This window comes from Lipophrys pholis (assembly GCF_963383615.2).
Source record: "Lipophrys pholis genome assembly, chromosome: 20".
NCBI classification, from domain to species: domain Eukaryota; kingdom Metazoa; phylum Chordata; class Actinopteri; order Blenniiformes; family Blenniidae; genus Lipophrys; species Lipophrys pholis.
In genome coordinates, this window is record NC_137648.1 from 25,416,059 (window position 1) to 25,434,450 (window position 18,392).

At 47.5% G+C, this 18,392-nt stretch overlaps 1 protein-coding gene across 1 annotated transcript in view; it reads right to left on the bottom strand.

Annotated features, from left to right (window-relative positions):
- rsu1 (Ras suppressor protein 1) overlaps nt 1–9,843 on the bottom strand; it is a 59,006-nt gene extending 49,163 nt beyond the window's left edge. The window contains exons 1-3 of the mRNA XM_080489373.1: nt 9,730–9,843; nt 9,545–9,656; nt 8,106–8,156 (exon numbers count right to left, since the gene is read on the bottom strand). Of these exons, the coding sequence (XP_080345499.1) occupies nt 8,106–8,156; nt 9,545–9,653 (160 nt within the window). The 5' untranslated portion in view covers nt 9,654–9,656; nt 9,730–9,843. The remainder of the gene's footprint in view (nt 1–8,105; nt 8,157–9,544; nt 9,657–9,729) is intronic.
- Nucleotides 9,844–18,392: the final 8,549 nt, after the last annotated feature.

The window sequence follows — 18,392 nt, forward strand, 5'->3', positions numbered from 1 at the left end:
TGCCAGATTGGGGGGGGTTGCGCCCATTTGGGGAAGCCTGTTGGTGTTCCTTTTTTTTTATGTATTTCTTTATTTAGTGCAGTTGTCTCTCTATAGTTTAATGTTTTTAACACGGGTTTATAAAGAGGTTGAGATCTGGGTTTTTATTAGGTAAACATTCGGTTTGTCCTACACAGCTTATTACAACTTTACAAGGCACTGTGTGTGTGTGTGTGTGTGTGTGTGTGTGTGTGTGTGTGTGTGTGTGTGTGTGTGTGTGTGTGTGTGTGTGTGTGTGTGTGTGTGTGTGTGTGTGTGTGTGTGTGTGTGTGTGTGTGTGTGTGTGTGTGTGTGTGTGTGTGTGTGTGTGTGTGTGTGTGTGTGTGGTGCTGTGGCAGTGGTAAAATGTAAAGCTGTTAAAGTCCCTACATTATCAGAGGACGGCGGTCTACATTTCAGCCTCGGTCTGTAGCAGAAACTGCTGGTAACAGTACATAAAAGTACATAAAGGGCGTAGGCTGGTGGTGCAGCGGAGCCAAGAACTCACTGCACCACTGCACGACACCATCTTAAAAGTCTTCATGGGATCATTTCGGTTTGGGAGTGGAAACCATTAACAGACATTTCTGCCCCTGAAGTCAGAGGAAACACCAGCAGAAGCACCTGACGTAGCGCTCTCTGACGTAGGGCTCTCTGACGTAGCGCTCTCTGACGTAGGGCTCTCTGACGTAGCGCTCTCTGACGTAGCGCTCTCTGACGTAGGGCTCTCTGACGTAGCGCTCTCTGACGTAGCGCTCTCTGACGTAGTGCTCTCTGACAGTCGAGGACTCCAGAATAGAACACAAGACAAAAAACAACACGTACCGAAACCAAACCTGTGAACCAAAAGCCGAGGTTCCAGATGAACCGTGAGCTATCTGCTCCGTTGCTGCCAGTGTTTATTGAGGTGGTGGCTTTTATAATGTCTGTCTATCAGGTCCCATTCACTAAGGTTACCGTGGAGAAGACATGACTATCCGGTACCATTCACTAAGGTTACCGTGGAGAAGACAGGACTATCCGGTACCATTCACTAAGGTTACCGTGGAGAAGACAGGACTATCCGGTACCATTCACTAAGGTTACCGTGGAGAAGACAGGACTATCCGGTACCATTCACTAAGGTTACCGTGGAGAAGACAGGACTATCCGGTACCATTCACTAAGGTTACCGTGGAGAAGACAGGACTATCCGGTACCATTCACTAAGGTTACCGTGGAGAAGACAGGACTATCCGGTACCATTCACTAAGGTTACCGTGGAGAAGACAGGACTATCCGGTACCATTCACTAAGGTTACCGTGGAGAAGACAGGACTATCCGGTACCATTCACTAAGGTTACCGTGGAGAAGACAGGACTATCCGGTACCATTCACTAACGTTACCGTGGAGAAGACATGACTATCCGGTACCATTCACTAACGTTACCGTGGAGAAGACAGGACTATCCGGTACCATTCACTAAGGTTACCGTGGAGAAGACAGGACTATCAGGTACCATTCACTAAGGTTACCGTGGAGAAGACATGACTATCAGGTACCATTCACTAACGTTACCGTGGAGAAGACAACGTAGGACTTGTAGAAATGCTGTTTTTCACCCAAAGCAGTTTGAAGTAGAATGTGATCAGAAAGAGAAGCTCCTGGAGACGTGGAGACGTGGAGACGTGGAGACGGGGAGACGTGGAGACTGCAGCTGCAGCAGGACGTTTCAGGATGTTGAGCTGAAAATATTGCGTGTCTGAAAGTTACTTAGCTTGGTCGTATCTTCAGTTACAGTTACGACCAAGCAGCTAACACCAGGCTGTGGGAACACACACAGTACTGTTTCAAAAACATTGGACTTTTGTACCATCAGTGACGTGCAGGCAGGGTAGGCAGGGTAGTCAGGGTAGCCAGGGTAGGCAGGGTAGTCAGGGTAGGCAGGGTAGCCAGGGTAGGCAGGGTAAGCAGGGTAAGCAGGGTAGGCAGGGTAGTCAGGGTAGCCAGGGTAGTCAGGGTAGTCAGGGTAGGCAGGGTAGCCAGGGTAGCCAGGGTAGGCAGGGTAGGCAGGGTAGGCAGGGTAGGCAGGGTAGCCAGGGTAGGCAGGGTAGTCAGGGTAGGCAGGGTAGCCAGGGTAGCCAGGGTAGGCAGGGTAAGCAGGGTAGCCAGGGTAGTCAGGGTAGCCAGGGTAGTCAGGGTAGACAGGGTAGTCAGGGTAGCCAGGGTAGTCAGGGTAGGCAGGGTAGGCAGGGTAGGCAGGGTAGGCAGGGTAGCCAGGGTAGCCAGGGTAGGCAGGGTAGGCAGGGTAGCCAGGGTAGCCAGGGTAAGCAGGGTAGGCAGGGTAAGCAGGGTAGCCAGGGTAGCCAGGGTAGTCAGGGTAGGCAGGGTAGCCAGGGTAGGCAGGGTAGTCAGGGTAGCCAGGGTAGTCAGGGTAGGCAGGGTAGCCAGGGTAGGCAGGGTAAGCAGGGTAGGCAGGGTAGCCAGGGTAGCCAGGGTAGGCAGGGTAGGCAGGGTAGCCAGGGTAGCCAGGGTAGGCAGGGTAGGCAGGTAGGGTAGGCAGGGTAGGTAAGATAGGCAGGGTATGCAGGCAGTCAGGGTAGGCAGGGTAAGCAGGGTAGGTCCAAGCCTGAATTAAATGAATGAAATATTCAGTTTGATTATTTGTTTTAATCATCATATAATAATTAAGTTTTTAATTCCCGGGAGCTTACACCACCTATTGGTTTGAACGTGTCAGCATTTTGTGATTTTCATTGCCCAAATGACTGAACTATTTCCTGGTACAGCAGAGAGGCTGCACAAGTCACTCACTCCCAAAGGCCACACTCTCCCCTGAAGACCACACCCCCTCCCAAAGGCCACACCCTCCCCTGAAGACCACACCCCCTCCCAAAGGCCACACCCTCCCCTGAAGACCACACCCCCTCCCAAAGGCCACACCCTCCCCTGAAGACCACACCCCCTCCCAAAGGCCACACCCTCCCCTGAACACCACACCCCCACCCAAAGGCCACACCCTCCCCTGAACACCACACCCCCACCCAAAGGCCACACCCTCCCCTGAACACCACACCTCCTCCCAAAGGCCACACCCTCTCTTGAAGGTCACACCCCCTCCTGAAGTCACACCCTCTGTTGAAGGTCACACCCCCTCCTGAAGTCACACCCTCTGTTGAAGGTCACACCCCCTCCTGAAGTCACACCCTCTGTTGAAGGTCACACCCCCTCCTGAAGTCACACCCTCTCTTGAAGGTCACACCCCCTCCTGAAGTCACACCCTCTGTTGAAGGTCACACCCCCTCCTGAAGTCACACCCTCTGTTGAAGGTCACACCCCCTCCTGAAGTCACACCCTCTCTTGAAGGTCACACCCCCTCCTGAAGTCACACCCTCTGTTGAAGACCACACCCCCTCCTGAAGTCACACTGCTGCTCTACGTTTGCCGGTCATATTCAGTGTGTGGATGTTTGCTCATGGGCAGTCAGTTCTCCAATATGAAAATTATTCAAGCAAAAAGGCAGATCACTACGCTGCCTTTGGGCTAACCGTGCTATGCTAAATGCTAAAGGTACGTTCACAGTGCATTAGTGAATTGATCCAGCGTGGCTACGCTCTCTAGCTAGTTGGCGGGATAACAGGCAGGATGGCAGCGTGAGAGACGATAAAGACATTTTCACGACTTTCTTTAGAGGACAAACAGAGCAGCTTTAACAGACGAGAGACCAACACCTGAGCTACAGACCTGCAGGAGTGGTTTCATCACCACAGACACTCTGCAGCAGTGGTTTCAGCACCACAGACGCTCTGCCGGAGTGGTTTCATCACCACAGACGCTCTGCAGCAGTGGTTTCAGCACCACAGACGCTCTGCCGGAGTGGTTTCATCACCACAGACGCTCTGCAGCAGTGGTTTCAGCACCACAGACGCTCTGCCGGAGTGGTTTCATCACCACAGACGCTCTGCAGGAGTGGTTTCAGCACCACAGATGCTCTGCAGGAGTGGTTTCATCACCACAGACACTCTGCAGGAGTGGTTTCAGCACCACGGACGCTCTGCAGGAGTGGTTTCATCACCACAGACACTCTGAGACGCTCTGCAGGAGTGGTTTCAGCAACACAGACGCTCTGCAGGAATGGTTTCAGCACCACAGACCCTCTGAGACGCTCTGCAGGAGTGGTTTCATCACCACAGACGCTCTGCAGCAGTGGTTTCAGCACCACAGACACTCTGAGACACTCTGCAGGAGTGGTTTCAGCAACACAGACGCTCTGCAGCAGTGGTTTCAGCACCACAGATGCTCTGAGACGCTCTGCAGCAGTGGTTTCAGCACCACAGACGCTCTGAGACGCTCTGCAGGAGTGGTTTCAGCACCACAGACGCTCTGCAGCAGTGGTTTCAGCACCACAGATGCTCTGAGACGCTCTGCAGCAGTGGTTTCAGCACCACAGACGCTCTGAGACGCTCTGCAGCAGTGGTTTCAGCACCACAGATGCTCTGAGACGCTCTGCAGCAGTGGTTTCAGCACCACAGATGCTCTGAGACGCTCTGCAGCAGTGGTTTCAGCACCACAGACGCTCTGCAGCAGTGGTTTCAGCACCACAGATGCTCTGCCTTCAGTCGTTCTAATTTTCTCTGTTTCTGAGTTTCCAATATGAACAACAGACGCTCTGCCAGGTCATGAGATTGATGTTTTGGGAGAGTCTGGAGACTGCTCTAGAATCATTGGTTGTTTCCTTAAAGCTGTTTTACCATCTTGACTCTGTCAGATTAACACTTTACCATGTTGTAGCGTCACGGAGCTGATCCCTGCAGTGCATTATGGGAGTTGGCTTGGTAGTGATTCTGGAGGTTCACTGGTTTGAACCCTGCTCATGTAGAGGGGAGCAGGATGCTCCGTGGGAGTTTGCATGTTCTCCTTGAGAGACGTCTGTTTGACTGAATGATTAATGTCCTCCTGTCCTGCTCATTGCCATTTCCTGCCATCAGACATCAGGTAATGGAGCCGGTGGTGGTTAGAGAGTGTGTGGGGCCCTCTGCTGGCGGAACTACGTCATTCCATCATTTACATCACTACCGTGCTGAGTCCCACTGAGTCTCACCAGGAAGCAGAGGTTTCCCCCTCAGCGCTGACTGGAGGGACGGCTGTTCAGGACAAAGCTCAGGAAGACTGAGGGATGATAATTCATCTTAATCTAGTGAGTGAGCCTCTCAAGCAAACAGTTGAGTTTAGAGGGACAAGATCACAGTGGGCACATAATGAAGGTACAACACTTTGCTCTGGGATTCTGTCCACTGCCAGTGGTGATCTCACACTTTGCTCTGGGATTCTGTCCACTGGCAGTGGTGATCTCACACTTTGCTCTGGGATTCTGTCCACTGCCAGTGTTGATTTCACACGTTAAAACAATTCCAAACAGGCTTGTTTAAATCCAGGCACACTGTAATCCACTGCACTGTGCAAATTCATGAGCTCACCTTCCAGGCTTCCCTTGGATTAAAAGTGCTTCATTACACACAATCTGAATAAGAAATGAAGTACTCGTCATATTTAAATGTTTTAAATATTCTTTTAAAAAGTGCCTCCGTTGTCAGGACATATCATACTCCGACCAGAAGCTGGGTGAACTGGCAGACCACGCCCTTCACTACTGACCCCCCCATTGCAGACCACGCCCTTCACTACTGACCCCCCCATTGCAGACCACGCCCTTCACTACTGACCGCGCCCCCCCATTGCAGACCACGCCCTTCACTACTGCCCCCCATTGCAGACCACGCCCTTCACTACTGACCCCCCCATTGCAGACCACGCCCTTCACTACTGACCCCCCCATTGCAGACCACGCCCTTCAATACTGACCGCGCCCCCCCATTGCAGACCACGCCCTTCACTACTGCCCCCCATTGCAGACCACGCCCTTCACTACTGACCCCCCCATTGCAGACCACGCCCTTCACTACTGACCCCCCCATTGCAGACCACGCCCTTCACTACTGACCCCGCCCCCCCATTGCAGACCACGCCCTTCACTACTGACCCCGCCCCCCATTGCAGACCACGCCCTTCACTACTGACCCCCCCCATTGCAGACCACGCCCTTCACTACTGACCCCGCCCCCCCATTGCAGACCACGCCCTTCACTACTGACCCTGCCCCCATTACAGACCACGCCCTTCACTACTGACCCCGCCCCCATTGCAGACCACGCCCTTCACTACTGACCCCGCCCCCCCATTGCAGACCACGCCCTTCACTACAGACCACCCCCCCCCCCCGTTACAGACCACGCCCCCACTGCAGGCACACTCCATACTGAGAGAGTGTGAAGCGGCGTTTTAACTTTTCAACTGGACAACCTGTGTCGTACTTCCCATGTTTTCAGAAATACATTTGGTAAAAGTACGTTTGTGCCTGAACCGCCATGTTGATCTGGTTTTAACTGCAGGAGCTGCGTCTGTCCAATCAGGTGCAGCGTGGAACTCTGAGTCGAGGCTCATGGACTCCTGGACACCAGCAGGTCATCAACGATGGACTCCTGACTGCATGCTACGAGGACATCTCAATAACTCTGCACTTTTTTATAACTAGTGAGGCGATTGCTGGGCCTCCACCTGGATTATGATATTTATAGAAGGCTGAGCAATCGTTGTCTGCACCCCGTCCCCAATGTCACATACTCAATGAGCCTGGGGCGTAGCGCCCCCTGGTGGCGGGCAGAATGAAGGAGCCTGTGAGCCTGAGCTCAGGGCAGCAAAACCCAGGAGTTCCAGCTTCAATCCTTCAGACGGCAGAAGTGAAGCAAAAGTCACGTGTAGGAAAACAACCAATGGTGAAACTGAGCGACTCTGGTGAGTTGTCTGGATTTTCACCACTGATATTAGAAAGAGAGAGCATAGACTTTAGGATTCAGGTTCACGTTGACTCTGACTTCAGACAGACAGACTGAGGTACAGACAGACAGATTGAGGTACAGACAGACAGACTGAGGTACAGACAGACAGATTGAGGTACAGACAGACAGACTGAGGTACAGACAGACAGATTGAGGTACAGACAGACAGATTGAGGTACAGACAGACAGACTGAGGTACAGACAGATAGACTGAGGTACAGACTGAGGCACAGATTGAGGTACAGACAGACAGATTGAGGTACAGACAGATAGACTGAGGTACAGACAGACAGACTGAGGTACAGATTGAGGTACAGACAGACAGATTGAGGTACAGACAGATAGACTGAGGTACAGACTGAGGTACAGATTGAGGTACAGACAGACAGATTGAGGTACAGACAGACAGACTGAGGTACAGACAGATAGACTGAGGTACAGACTGAGGCACAGATTGAGGTACAGACAGACAGATTGAGGTACAGACAGATAGACTGAGGTACAGACAGACAGACTGAGGTACAGATTGAGGTACAGACAGACAGATTGAGGTACAGACAGACAGACTGAGGTACAGACAGACAGACTGAGGTACAGATTGAGGTACAGACAGATAAACTGAGGTACAGACAGACAGATTGAAGAACAGACAGACAGACTGAGGTACAGACAGACAGATTGAAGTACAGACAGACAGATTGAGGTACAGACAGATAGATTGAAGAACAGACAGACAGACTGAGGTACAGACAGACAGATTGAAGTACAGACAGACAGATTGAGGTACAGACAGATAGACTGAGGTACAGATTGAGGTACAGACAGACAGATTGAAGTACAGACAGATAGATTGAGGTACAGACAGACAGATTGAGGTACAGACAGATAGATTGAAGTACAGACAGACAACTCTTCCTATGCATAAACAAATAGTTTTGCTACAATAATACCCCCATATTCATGCTCCTCGTTACACTGCCCCCTACAGGTTTAGCTGCTCATTGTAGCTCTAAACCAGGTGGATATGCAGGTTGAGTCAATTAAGGGGTTTTTTGTGTAAAAGGTAGAGAGGAAATATCTGTTCCTGGAAAAACCTGGGGACATGGAAACATGGCCTTAGGGAGTGTCAGAGCTGAAACCAAGTGTGAAGATGCAGAAGAATGAGGCTTCAGAGGCTGAAGGAACCTGGACAAGCCTGCAAGTGACTCACCTGTGAGCTTGTTGTGGCTGAGGACCAGCTGAGTGATGCTGGACAGAGTGACTGGAACAGAGAAGACAGACAACATCTTCAGCAGAAGGAAGGACGCGTCTCTGCACAGCTGGAATAACGAGTAACTCGCCCCAAGAAGAAAACTGCTCAACCTGGAAGGACAACCCTAACCCTCTACCCTGAGATGGGACATGAACCCTCTACCCTGAGATGGGACATGAACCCTCTACCTTGTGATGGGACATGAACCCTCTACCCTGAGATGGGACATGGACCCTCTACCCTGAGATGGGACATGAACCCTCTACCCTGAGATGGGACATGAACCCTCTACCTTGTGATGGGACATGAACCCTCTACCCTGAGATGGGACATGAACCCTCTACCTTGAGATGGGACATGAACCCTCTACCCTGAGATGGGACATGAACCCTCTACCTTGAGATGGGACATGAACCCTCTACCCTGAGATGGGACATGAACCCTCTACCTTGAGATGGGACATGAACCCTCTACCCTGAGATGGGACATGAACCCTCTACCCTGAGATGGGACATGAACCCTCTACCTTGAGATGGGACATGAACCCTCTACCCTGAGATGGGACATGATCCCTCTACCTTGTGATGGGACATGAACCCTCTACCCTGAGATGGGACATGAACCCTCTACTCTGAGATGGGACATGAACCCTCTACCCTGAGATGGGACATGAACCCTCTACCTTGAGATGGGACATGAACCCTCTACCTTGAGATGGGACATGAACCCTCTACCCTGAGATGGGACATGAACCCTCTACCTTGAGATAGGACATGAACCCTCTACCCTGAGATGGGACATGAACCCTCTACCCTAAGATGGGACATGAACCCTCTACCTTGAGATAGGACATGAACCCTCTACCCTGAGATGGGACATGAACCCTCTACCCTGAGATAGGACATGAACCCTCTACCCTGAGATGGGACATGAACCCTCTACCCTGAGATAGGACATGAACCCTCTACCCTGAGATGGGACATGAACCCTCTACCCTAAGATGGGACATGAACCCTCTACCCTGAGATGGGACATGAACCCTCTACCTTGTGATGGGACTGAGAGTCTGATGCTCTACCAGCTGAACTGGCCGGGGGTTTTAATAAATATTATAAATATTAATAGTAAACATACTAAACTGTATCACGTATGTAATATAAGTGGTATAACATCTAATATTACAGTATTTTACGTGTAACCCATTGGTAAATCATCTCGATTGCAGTTTAGTTTACAAGCGCAAACACAAACAAACAAACATCACTTATTGACAGTCACTATTTGGGGGTAAAGAGACATGAGACTTTCCCAGAGGCCCGGACCCGGGACATCCTGTGGCCCTCAGCCCGGGTGAAGACCCCTCGTCAGCACGTCAGAGAGCGGGGGCAGCAGCTTACACAGTCCCGGGACGTCCAGCATGTTGGAGATGCCTCGGTCACACATCTCCACCTCCGGGACGTTCTTATCTCGACTCTCCTCGACGATCTTCTTCAGAGACTTGGACATTTTCTACAAACACCACAAACTCAGTGTGAAAACTCGGCGATGGACAGCAGCCGCCGCACCGAGACACCAAACTCACCGGGGGGAGAAGAAACCTTCCGCTTCTTTATAAAACTCTCAGAAAAACTCACACCCAACCGGAAGTCTCCGCTCTCCGACACCAGCCATACATGGATACTTCCGGTTCCTGCATGGCGCCACACATAGACATATAATTATAGAGACAAAAACAGAGACCTATAACTATAGACATAATAATGAGTAGGCGCCTCATCAGCTGCTGCGGAGCAGGAAATACGGCCGCCATCTTGGCCCGGTCGTCAAGCCTGTAAACAAACTGCAGCAGCAGAGAATCCAAGACACCAGAGCACCGTGAGGAGTATTCCTGTAGGAAGCAGGGCTCGGGGGGTACTCTTCACAGGTAAGATAGAACAGTACTATTGTTTGAATTTCGTGAATATAAACTTATTGTTGTGTATTTCTGTCTACCAGTGAACTCTGCAGCTGGCACGAGACTTTACAGCTTGTTCACCTGCTATTAGTCCAACTGAGGTTTATAAATCAAATGTTCCACAATAAAGACTTAGATTACAACTGATAAAAGAATACTATTTAAGAGGCTTAAACTGAAACAACAGGAAGACATAAACAACCCAAATTCCATGTAAATGCAGGAAATCAGGAAAATACAAGGATAAATTAATGATATTTATACACAGGAGGCCCAGAAGAATCTAATATATTTAAGGCAGAAATATCATGAGATAGGAGGGAAGTCAGCTAAAAGTGTTCTCAACTTAGATTAGACATTTTTTTGCCCGCAGATTGTAGAAGCTTCTGCCCGACCTCATCAAAACTTAGACCAGACCGGCTTCATTCATTATAGACAAACAACTGATAAGATTAGAAAAATATTACACATCCTAAGACAAATACAAAAGGACAAAAACCAGCCATAAGAGCGAGTCTGGATGCTGAGAAGGCTTTCGATTCGGTTAGATGGGCATTCCTGTACAAGGAGCTGAGGAAATCTGCATTTAATGATAAGTTTATTAGGATAATCCAAGCAATATACGATAAACCCTCAGCCCGTATCAAGTTCAATGGGGATCTATCTGGGGTCTTTGCCCTGAAACGTGGGTGCAGAGAAGGCTGTGCAATCTCACCCCTCCTCTTTAATTTATTAATAGAAACACTGGGTCGATCAATATGACAGAATCAGAATATTAATGGTATTTCACTGTCAGGAGTGGCGATGTTCACTGACAATGTGCTGGTCAGCCTGGGGGAACCAGAGAGTTTGGCCATTTTCCAATTCTTAGAACACCAGTGAGTACTCGCCTATGTCATGAGTAACTACCTGCAGGGCGTCCTCGGAAGGGCGGAAATGCAAATTTACGAGGACGCATCAGCGTTAATGGAGAATTGGAACACGAGTACTTGATGACGCAGTGGCTGTCATGGCTGGATGATGGACCCTGAAGCTGAGGAGGAGGAGGAGGAGGAGGAAGAGGAGGAGGAGGAGGAAGAGGAGGAGGAGGAGGACGAGGAGGAGGAGGAGGAGGAGGAGGAACCTGTTCCCCCTTTGGTTCAGTAGGAAGATGATTTGTACCTGATATTTTATATGATGATCTAAATTTTAGAACATTATTGTAAAATAGTATCTTTTCTGTCACATACATGCTGTGTATATTACAGTGTATTGTACCATGTATAGTACAGTGTTACTATTACTTCTAGAGCCTACAACAGTAAAATAATATAATGTTCCTACCCTGGAACCTTTCTCTCCTGGAGGTGTCGTGACTCCAGCTTCAGGGTTTCCAGGAGCATCGTTATGTTGATACTGATGCTCCTGCTGGTCATCAGGTATTCTGCTGTACTGCTGGTTGATGGTGTCACCTTCTAATTCTTCCTCCTGCTGGTCATCAGGTATTCTGCTGTACTGCTGGTTGATGGTGTCACCTTCTAATTCTTCCTCCTGCTGGTCATCAGGTATTCTGCTGTACTGCTGGTTGATGGTGTCACCTTCTAATTCTTCCTCCTGCTGGTCATCAGGCATTCTGCTGGACTGCTCGTTGATGGTGTCACCTTCTAATTCTTCCTCCTGCTGGTCATCAGGTATTCTGCTGGACTGCTGGTTGATGGTGTCACCTTCTAATTCTTCCTCCTGCTGGTCATCAGGTATTCTGCTGTACTGCTGGTTGATGGTGTCACCTTCTAATTCTTCCTCCTGCTGGTCATCAGGTATTCTGCTGTACTGCTGGTTGATGGTGTCACCTTCTAATTCTTCCTCCTGCTGGTCATCAGGTATTCTGCTGTACTGCTGGTTGATGGTGTCACCTTCTAATTCTTCCTCCTGCTGGTCATCAGGCATTCTGCTGGACTGCTCGTTGATGGTGTCACCTTCTAATTCTTCCTCCTGCTGGTCATCAGGTATTCTGCTGTACTGCTGGTTGATGGTGTCACCTTCTAATTCTTCCTCCTGCTGGTCATCAGGCATTCTGCTGGACTGCTCGTTGATGGTGTCACCTTCTAATTCTTCCTCCTGCTGGTCATCAGGCATTCTGCTGTATTGCTGGTTGATGGTGTCACGTTCTAATTCTTCCTCCTTCTGGGACCGTTGATGGTGTCACGTTCTAATTCCTCCTCCTGCTGAGGCTGTTGATGGTGTCACCTTCTAATTCTTCCTCCTGCTGGTCATCAGGCATTCTGCTGTACTGCTGGTTGATGGTGTCACGTTCTAATTCTTCCTCCTGCTGGGGCCGTTGATGGTGTCACGTTCTAATTCTTCCTCCTCCTGGTCATCAGGCATTCTGCTGTACTGCTGGTTGATGGTGTCACGTTCTAATTCTTCCTCCTTCTGGGACCGTTGATGGTGTCACGTTCTAATTCTTCCTCCTGCTGCGGCCGTTGATGGTGTCACGTTCTAATTCTTCCTCCTTATGGGACCGTTGATGGTGTCACGTTCTAATTCTTCCTCCTTCTGGGACCATTGATGGTGTCACGTTCTAATTCCTCCTCCTGCTGAGGCTGTTGATGGTGTCACCTTCTAATTCTTCCTCCTGCTGGTCATCAGGTATTCTGCTGTACTGCTGGTTGATGGTGTCACCTTCTAATTCTTCCTCCTGCTGGTCATCAGGTATAGACCTTTTTCACAGTTCCGTGTTTTAAACCGGATGTGGAGCTCATTTACTTCCGGTGGCTCTGGCTTTAGCGTTGGACAGTGACGATAACGGCTCAGTCTCCACGCGGTTGTTTTTGTTGTGTTCCTGGTTGCTCTTGTGGGGCAAGAAAACAACCATACCTCTCTTACCACGCTTTTCCCACGGACCCGGGCTAAAGGAGGCAGTGGATCCAAGCTATTAGGAGGGATGAGGGTCTGAAATTCTGCATAAAGCCAGGGAGTACTTTTGTATGCAGCCAGTACTTCACCAGGAGGATGTTGTCAGCGGATCCACCACCAGTCGCCTTAAGAGTGGAACTGTTCCATGTCTCTTTCCCTGGAAGGACTCTATTGTTCCATGTCTCTTTCCCTGGAAGGACTATATTGCACCACCTCGGAGGGATTCTGTCTCTGGCTCAGAAACAGCAGCTTGTCCTCTCCCAGCTCTCCAGGCTGAAGCTGCTACTGCAGACCACCATCATGTGGCTCCTCCACCCACTGGTAAATATCTAAGATGGTAAATTGCATAAGTTTGTCATATAAGATCAAATATAACTAATAATACAGTTGCAGGACGCGTTGCAGCACCAGTGTGTAGATCTAGACCATCTAGAGATCAAATCAATGACGGATACATATACTGTATACTTGTACCTGGACTCACACAATGTGTTGATCCACAAGGAAATAATGTCACAGGAGCTCAATAATTAAACCAATCGTGCTCAGCAGTGGAAATGAAAACAAGACGGTTTCAATTTAATTTTACATTTAAAAAATAAAGTAATGAAATTATTAGAAAAAGATGAATACTAAAACGTTTATAACATTGAGTTATTTTATAGTTCGACCTTATTTATATAGTAATGTATTTTATTGTATGATCATCATTTTATTTTTTGGTTTCACAGGTGCACTAGATGAAATTCCCATCTGAGAGTGTTCCAGATCTTCTGGGAGTCCATTGCTCCACCTGCATCCCGCCTCATATCTGGACCAGAGCTCAGACAAGAGGAGATGAAGCCTGAACCCAGCGCTGCCCCAGAATGCTTTGAGTTTTAATGTTCTCCTTCAGGGTGGCTGTGGACAGGAAGGAGCAGCTTATTGCTGACGTGTTAGACACTATTTACACTATTTACACTATTTACACTATTTACAGTGATTCACACAACTTGAGATTTAATGTTCAAAACACAAAGTGAAAAAGGGTCATTTATACATTTTAATATGATCATTACTGCATTGAAATAAACACATTGATGGTGTTGAAGTAAAACATGTCCAGTTTAGATTCCATCTGGTAAATGAACGATTCATCACGCCTCTCACTCTACAGTTATTGTTCTAAATGTGTCGGACACAAAGTCCCACCATTCCAATCCAGTGATAACCAGCTGACCCTGTACCTGCCAGTAGTATGTGTGTGAACGCCTCAGACCTGTGTGGCCATCCTGAACCTTGAGCTCAGCAACCTGGGTCACATCATTTGTTTGGGACGAACTCCAGAGTTCAGAGGGAATCTAAAATGAAAGCTATGAGTGGTTGGGACTCCAGTTGGCATAGTTTTCCTCCTGATGTCAGGATGTGGGGATCAGGAAGTGGACGTAGTTTTCCTCCTGATGTCAGGATGTGGGGATCAGGAAGTGGACGTAGTTTTCCTCCTGATGTCAGGATGTGGGGATCAGGAAGTGGACGTAGTTTTCCTCCTGATGTCAGGATGTGGGGATCAGGAAGTGGTCTTACAAACACATGAGTGACATCATCACAGTAAGTTAAAACAAAGGAAACATTACAAGCATAAAAACATTAATTACCAATAAATGATACCTGTTTAAGCTCTGTACAGCTGGACTGCACACATCTGTCCCACCACCACCTCACTGGCAGGTTCAGGATGGATCCTACACAAGAAATAAACAAATATAACAAATAAATAAAGGGACAGCTGAGCAATTTAGTCGGACATGGAGGGATAGATTTGTGAGGGCTAAGATTTTTACTTAAATTGCTAAAACTACTAAGGAGATTGTCACATACTAAATGATATTACAAAGGAAAACAATGGTTCCTCTTCTTCTTTACCTGTGTTCTTGGTCTGGTCCATCTGTGTAGATGACTTGTTCAGGTCAGTGCAGGAGGAAGCGTTGGCAGCTGGAGCTGGGAGGAGTGAGCTGGGAGGAGTGAGCTGGGAGGAGTGAGCAGTCTGATCCAGGAGTTCAACTACATGGTGGTTAAAGGCTTTACCAGCTGCACAACTACAGGAATAAACCAACAACTCAGCTTGTCAACACCCAGTGAGGTCTAAAACAGAGAAGTGTTTTTAATACATATATAGAAATTAATACTTGTTAAAACATAATTAGCTTTAATCAAGTAACAGAATCCAGAGCAGCAGAAGAGGAATAGTACCGCTCCGTCATACAGGAGTTGTTCATCGTACATGAAGGTTCTTCAGCTCTCATCTATGACGGCTGATACTATCTGATACCATCTGATACTATCTGATACTATCTAATACTATCTGATACTATCTGATACCATCTGATACCATCTAATACTATCTGATACTGTCTGATACTGTCTGATACTGTCTGATACTATCTGATACCATCTGATACCGTCTGATACTATCTGATACCGTCTGATACCGTCTGATACCGTCTGATACCGTCTGATACCGTCTGATACCGTCTGATACCGTCTGATACCGTCTGATACCATCTGATACTATCTGATACTGTCTGATACTATCTGATACTGTCTGATACTATCTGATACTATCTGATACTGTCTGATACTGTCTGATACTATCTGATACTATCTGATACTGTCTGATACTATCTGATACCGTCTGATACCGTCTGATACTATCTGATACTGTCTGATACCGTCTGATACTATCTGATACTGTCTGATACTATCTGATACTATCTGATACTGTCTGATACTGTCTGATACTATCTGATACTGTCTGATACCGTCTGATACTGTCTGATACTATCTGATACTATCTGATACTATCTGATACTAGAAGCCTGCAGAAGCAAAGCAGGGTGAAGGTGAACATCTGGCATCATCATCATAACTTTCCCCTATCATAATAGCAAACACATATCAGAATGTAAAATATCATTTAAAAGTCTAGATCATGCCTCCAATAAATACCTCTAATACTTTATCAGACTAGAAGAGGCTTCTCACCATGTTTATCTTCATCATATGTTGTAGCTAGCGGTTAGCTCACTGAACTACGTCTTTCCTTACCTTGATAGCGGTGGATATATTCTTCATGGATGAACTTATACCCTTCTTCAAGTGTATTTGTTCGTGTATTACCCGCTGCGATGGCCTTCGCATCAGCAAATGAAAAAGCTGGCAAGTTCAGGAGCGTGGGTGAAAAGATAAGGTCCATTTTCAATGAGACCGGAACAAACAGGAAGTGATCGAGCACCACAAGACGCTACTTCCGGTTGTCGTGAAAAAGGTCTATTCTGCTGTACTGCTGGTTGATGGTGTCACGTTCTAATTCTTCCTCCTGCTGGTCATCATGCATTCTGCTGTACTGCTGGTTGATGGTGTCACGTTCTAATTCTTCCTCTTTCTGGGACCGTTGATGGTGTCACGTTCTAATTCTTCCTCCTGCTGGTCATCATGCATTCTGCTGTACTGCTGGTTGATGGTGTCACCTTCTAATTCTTCCTCTTTCTGGGACCGTTGATGGTGTCACGTTCTAATTCTTCCTCTTTCTGGGACCGTTGATGGTGTCACGTTCTAATTCTTCCTCCTGCTGGGGCCGTTGATGGTGTCACGTTCTAATTCTTCCTCCTTCTGGGACCGTTGATGGTGTCACGTTCTAATTCTTCCTCCTGCTGGGGCCGTTGATGGTGTCACGTTCTAATTCTTCCTCCTTCTGGGACCATTGATGGTGTCACGTTCTAATTCTTCCTCCTTCTGGGACCATTGATGGTGTCACGTTCTAATTCTTCCTCCTTCTGGGACCATTGATGGTGTCACGTTCTAATTCTTCCTCCTGCTGGGGCCGTTTATGGTGTCACGTTCTAATTCCTCCTCCTGCAGAGCCACAACACATCTGTTACCTAAACAACCAACTTTTCCCCTCTATCATAGAGGAGTTATTTGTCATACCAAAGGAGGTTTATTGAAAGTTGAATTGTTTTCATTTTGTCCTTCTAAACATGTATATTACAGACTGTTTTTTAACGAGAAGTACACATCAATAAACCTCATATATTACAGACTAGTTTTTAACCACAGGTATATGCAGGGAAGATTCTACCTTGCTGACATGTTTCAGCTTCATCTGTAGTCTTCCTCAGAGCCTCATCTGGCCGGTCACCTGATAAAGACAAGCATGTCATCACACACCAGATGAAGCTCTGAGGAAGACTACAGATGAAGCTGAAACATGTCAGCAAGGTAGAATATTACCTGCGTATACCTGTCATTAAAAAATACTCTATAATATATGAGGTTTATTGATGTGTACATTGGCAACTGGGGATCTGTGCAGGATGCTCTTGTCCTGCACAGAACCTCAATGTACCAGCAAGTACTGGTACCAGCTGGGTACTTTCTGCTGGGTGACGGAGGAAGTACTGTATCTACCAGGTACTATCTGCTGGGTGATGGAGGAAGTACTATATCTACCAGGTACTTTCTGCTGGGTAATGGAGGAAGTACTGTACCCATGCCTGCAGTACACAGTTGTTATTATATCACTGTACTGACAACCTGCTTTATCTCAATAATCACAATCATGAACACGAAGGAAATAATAACTTCTGATTCATGATTACATCAAAATATATCAAATGTTTTCATGTGAATTTTAACTGACAGGCAGGATGAAACCCAACAGAACCAGGACAAACCTGCTGGTGCTCCGTCTTTCTGAGAGCCTGGAGAGACGTCCTCTGGTTCAATTCAATTCAACTTTATTTGTAAAGCTCTAAATCACATCAACAAACATCTCAGAACCTCTTACAATGATAGAGAACAACAGAACCCAACTAAACCTTCCAGAACCTCTTACAATGATAGAGAACAACAGAACCCAACTAAACCTCTCAGAGCCTCTTACAATGATAGAGAACAACAGAACCCAACTAAACCTTCCAGAGCCTCTTACAATGATAGAGAACAACAGAACCCAACTAAACCTTCCAGAACCTCTTACAATGATAGAGAACAACAGAACCCAACTAAACCTTCCAGAACCTCTTACAATGATAGAGAACAACAGAACCCAACTAAACCTTCCAGAACCTCTTACAATGACAGAGAACAACAGAACCCAACTAAACCTTCCAGAACCTCTTACAATGATAGAGAACAACAGAACCCAACTAAACCTTCCAGAACCTCTTACAATGATAGAGAACAACAGAACCCAACTAAACCTTCCAGAACCTCTTACAATGATAGAGAACAACAGAACCCAACTAAACCTTCCAGAACCTCTTACAATGATAGAGAACAATAGAACCCAACTAAACCTTCCAGAACCTCTTACAATGATAGAGAACAACAGAACCCAACTAAACCTTCCAGAACCT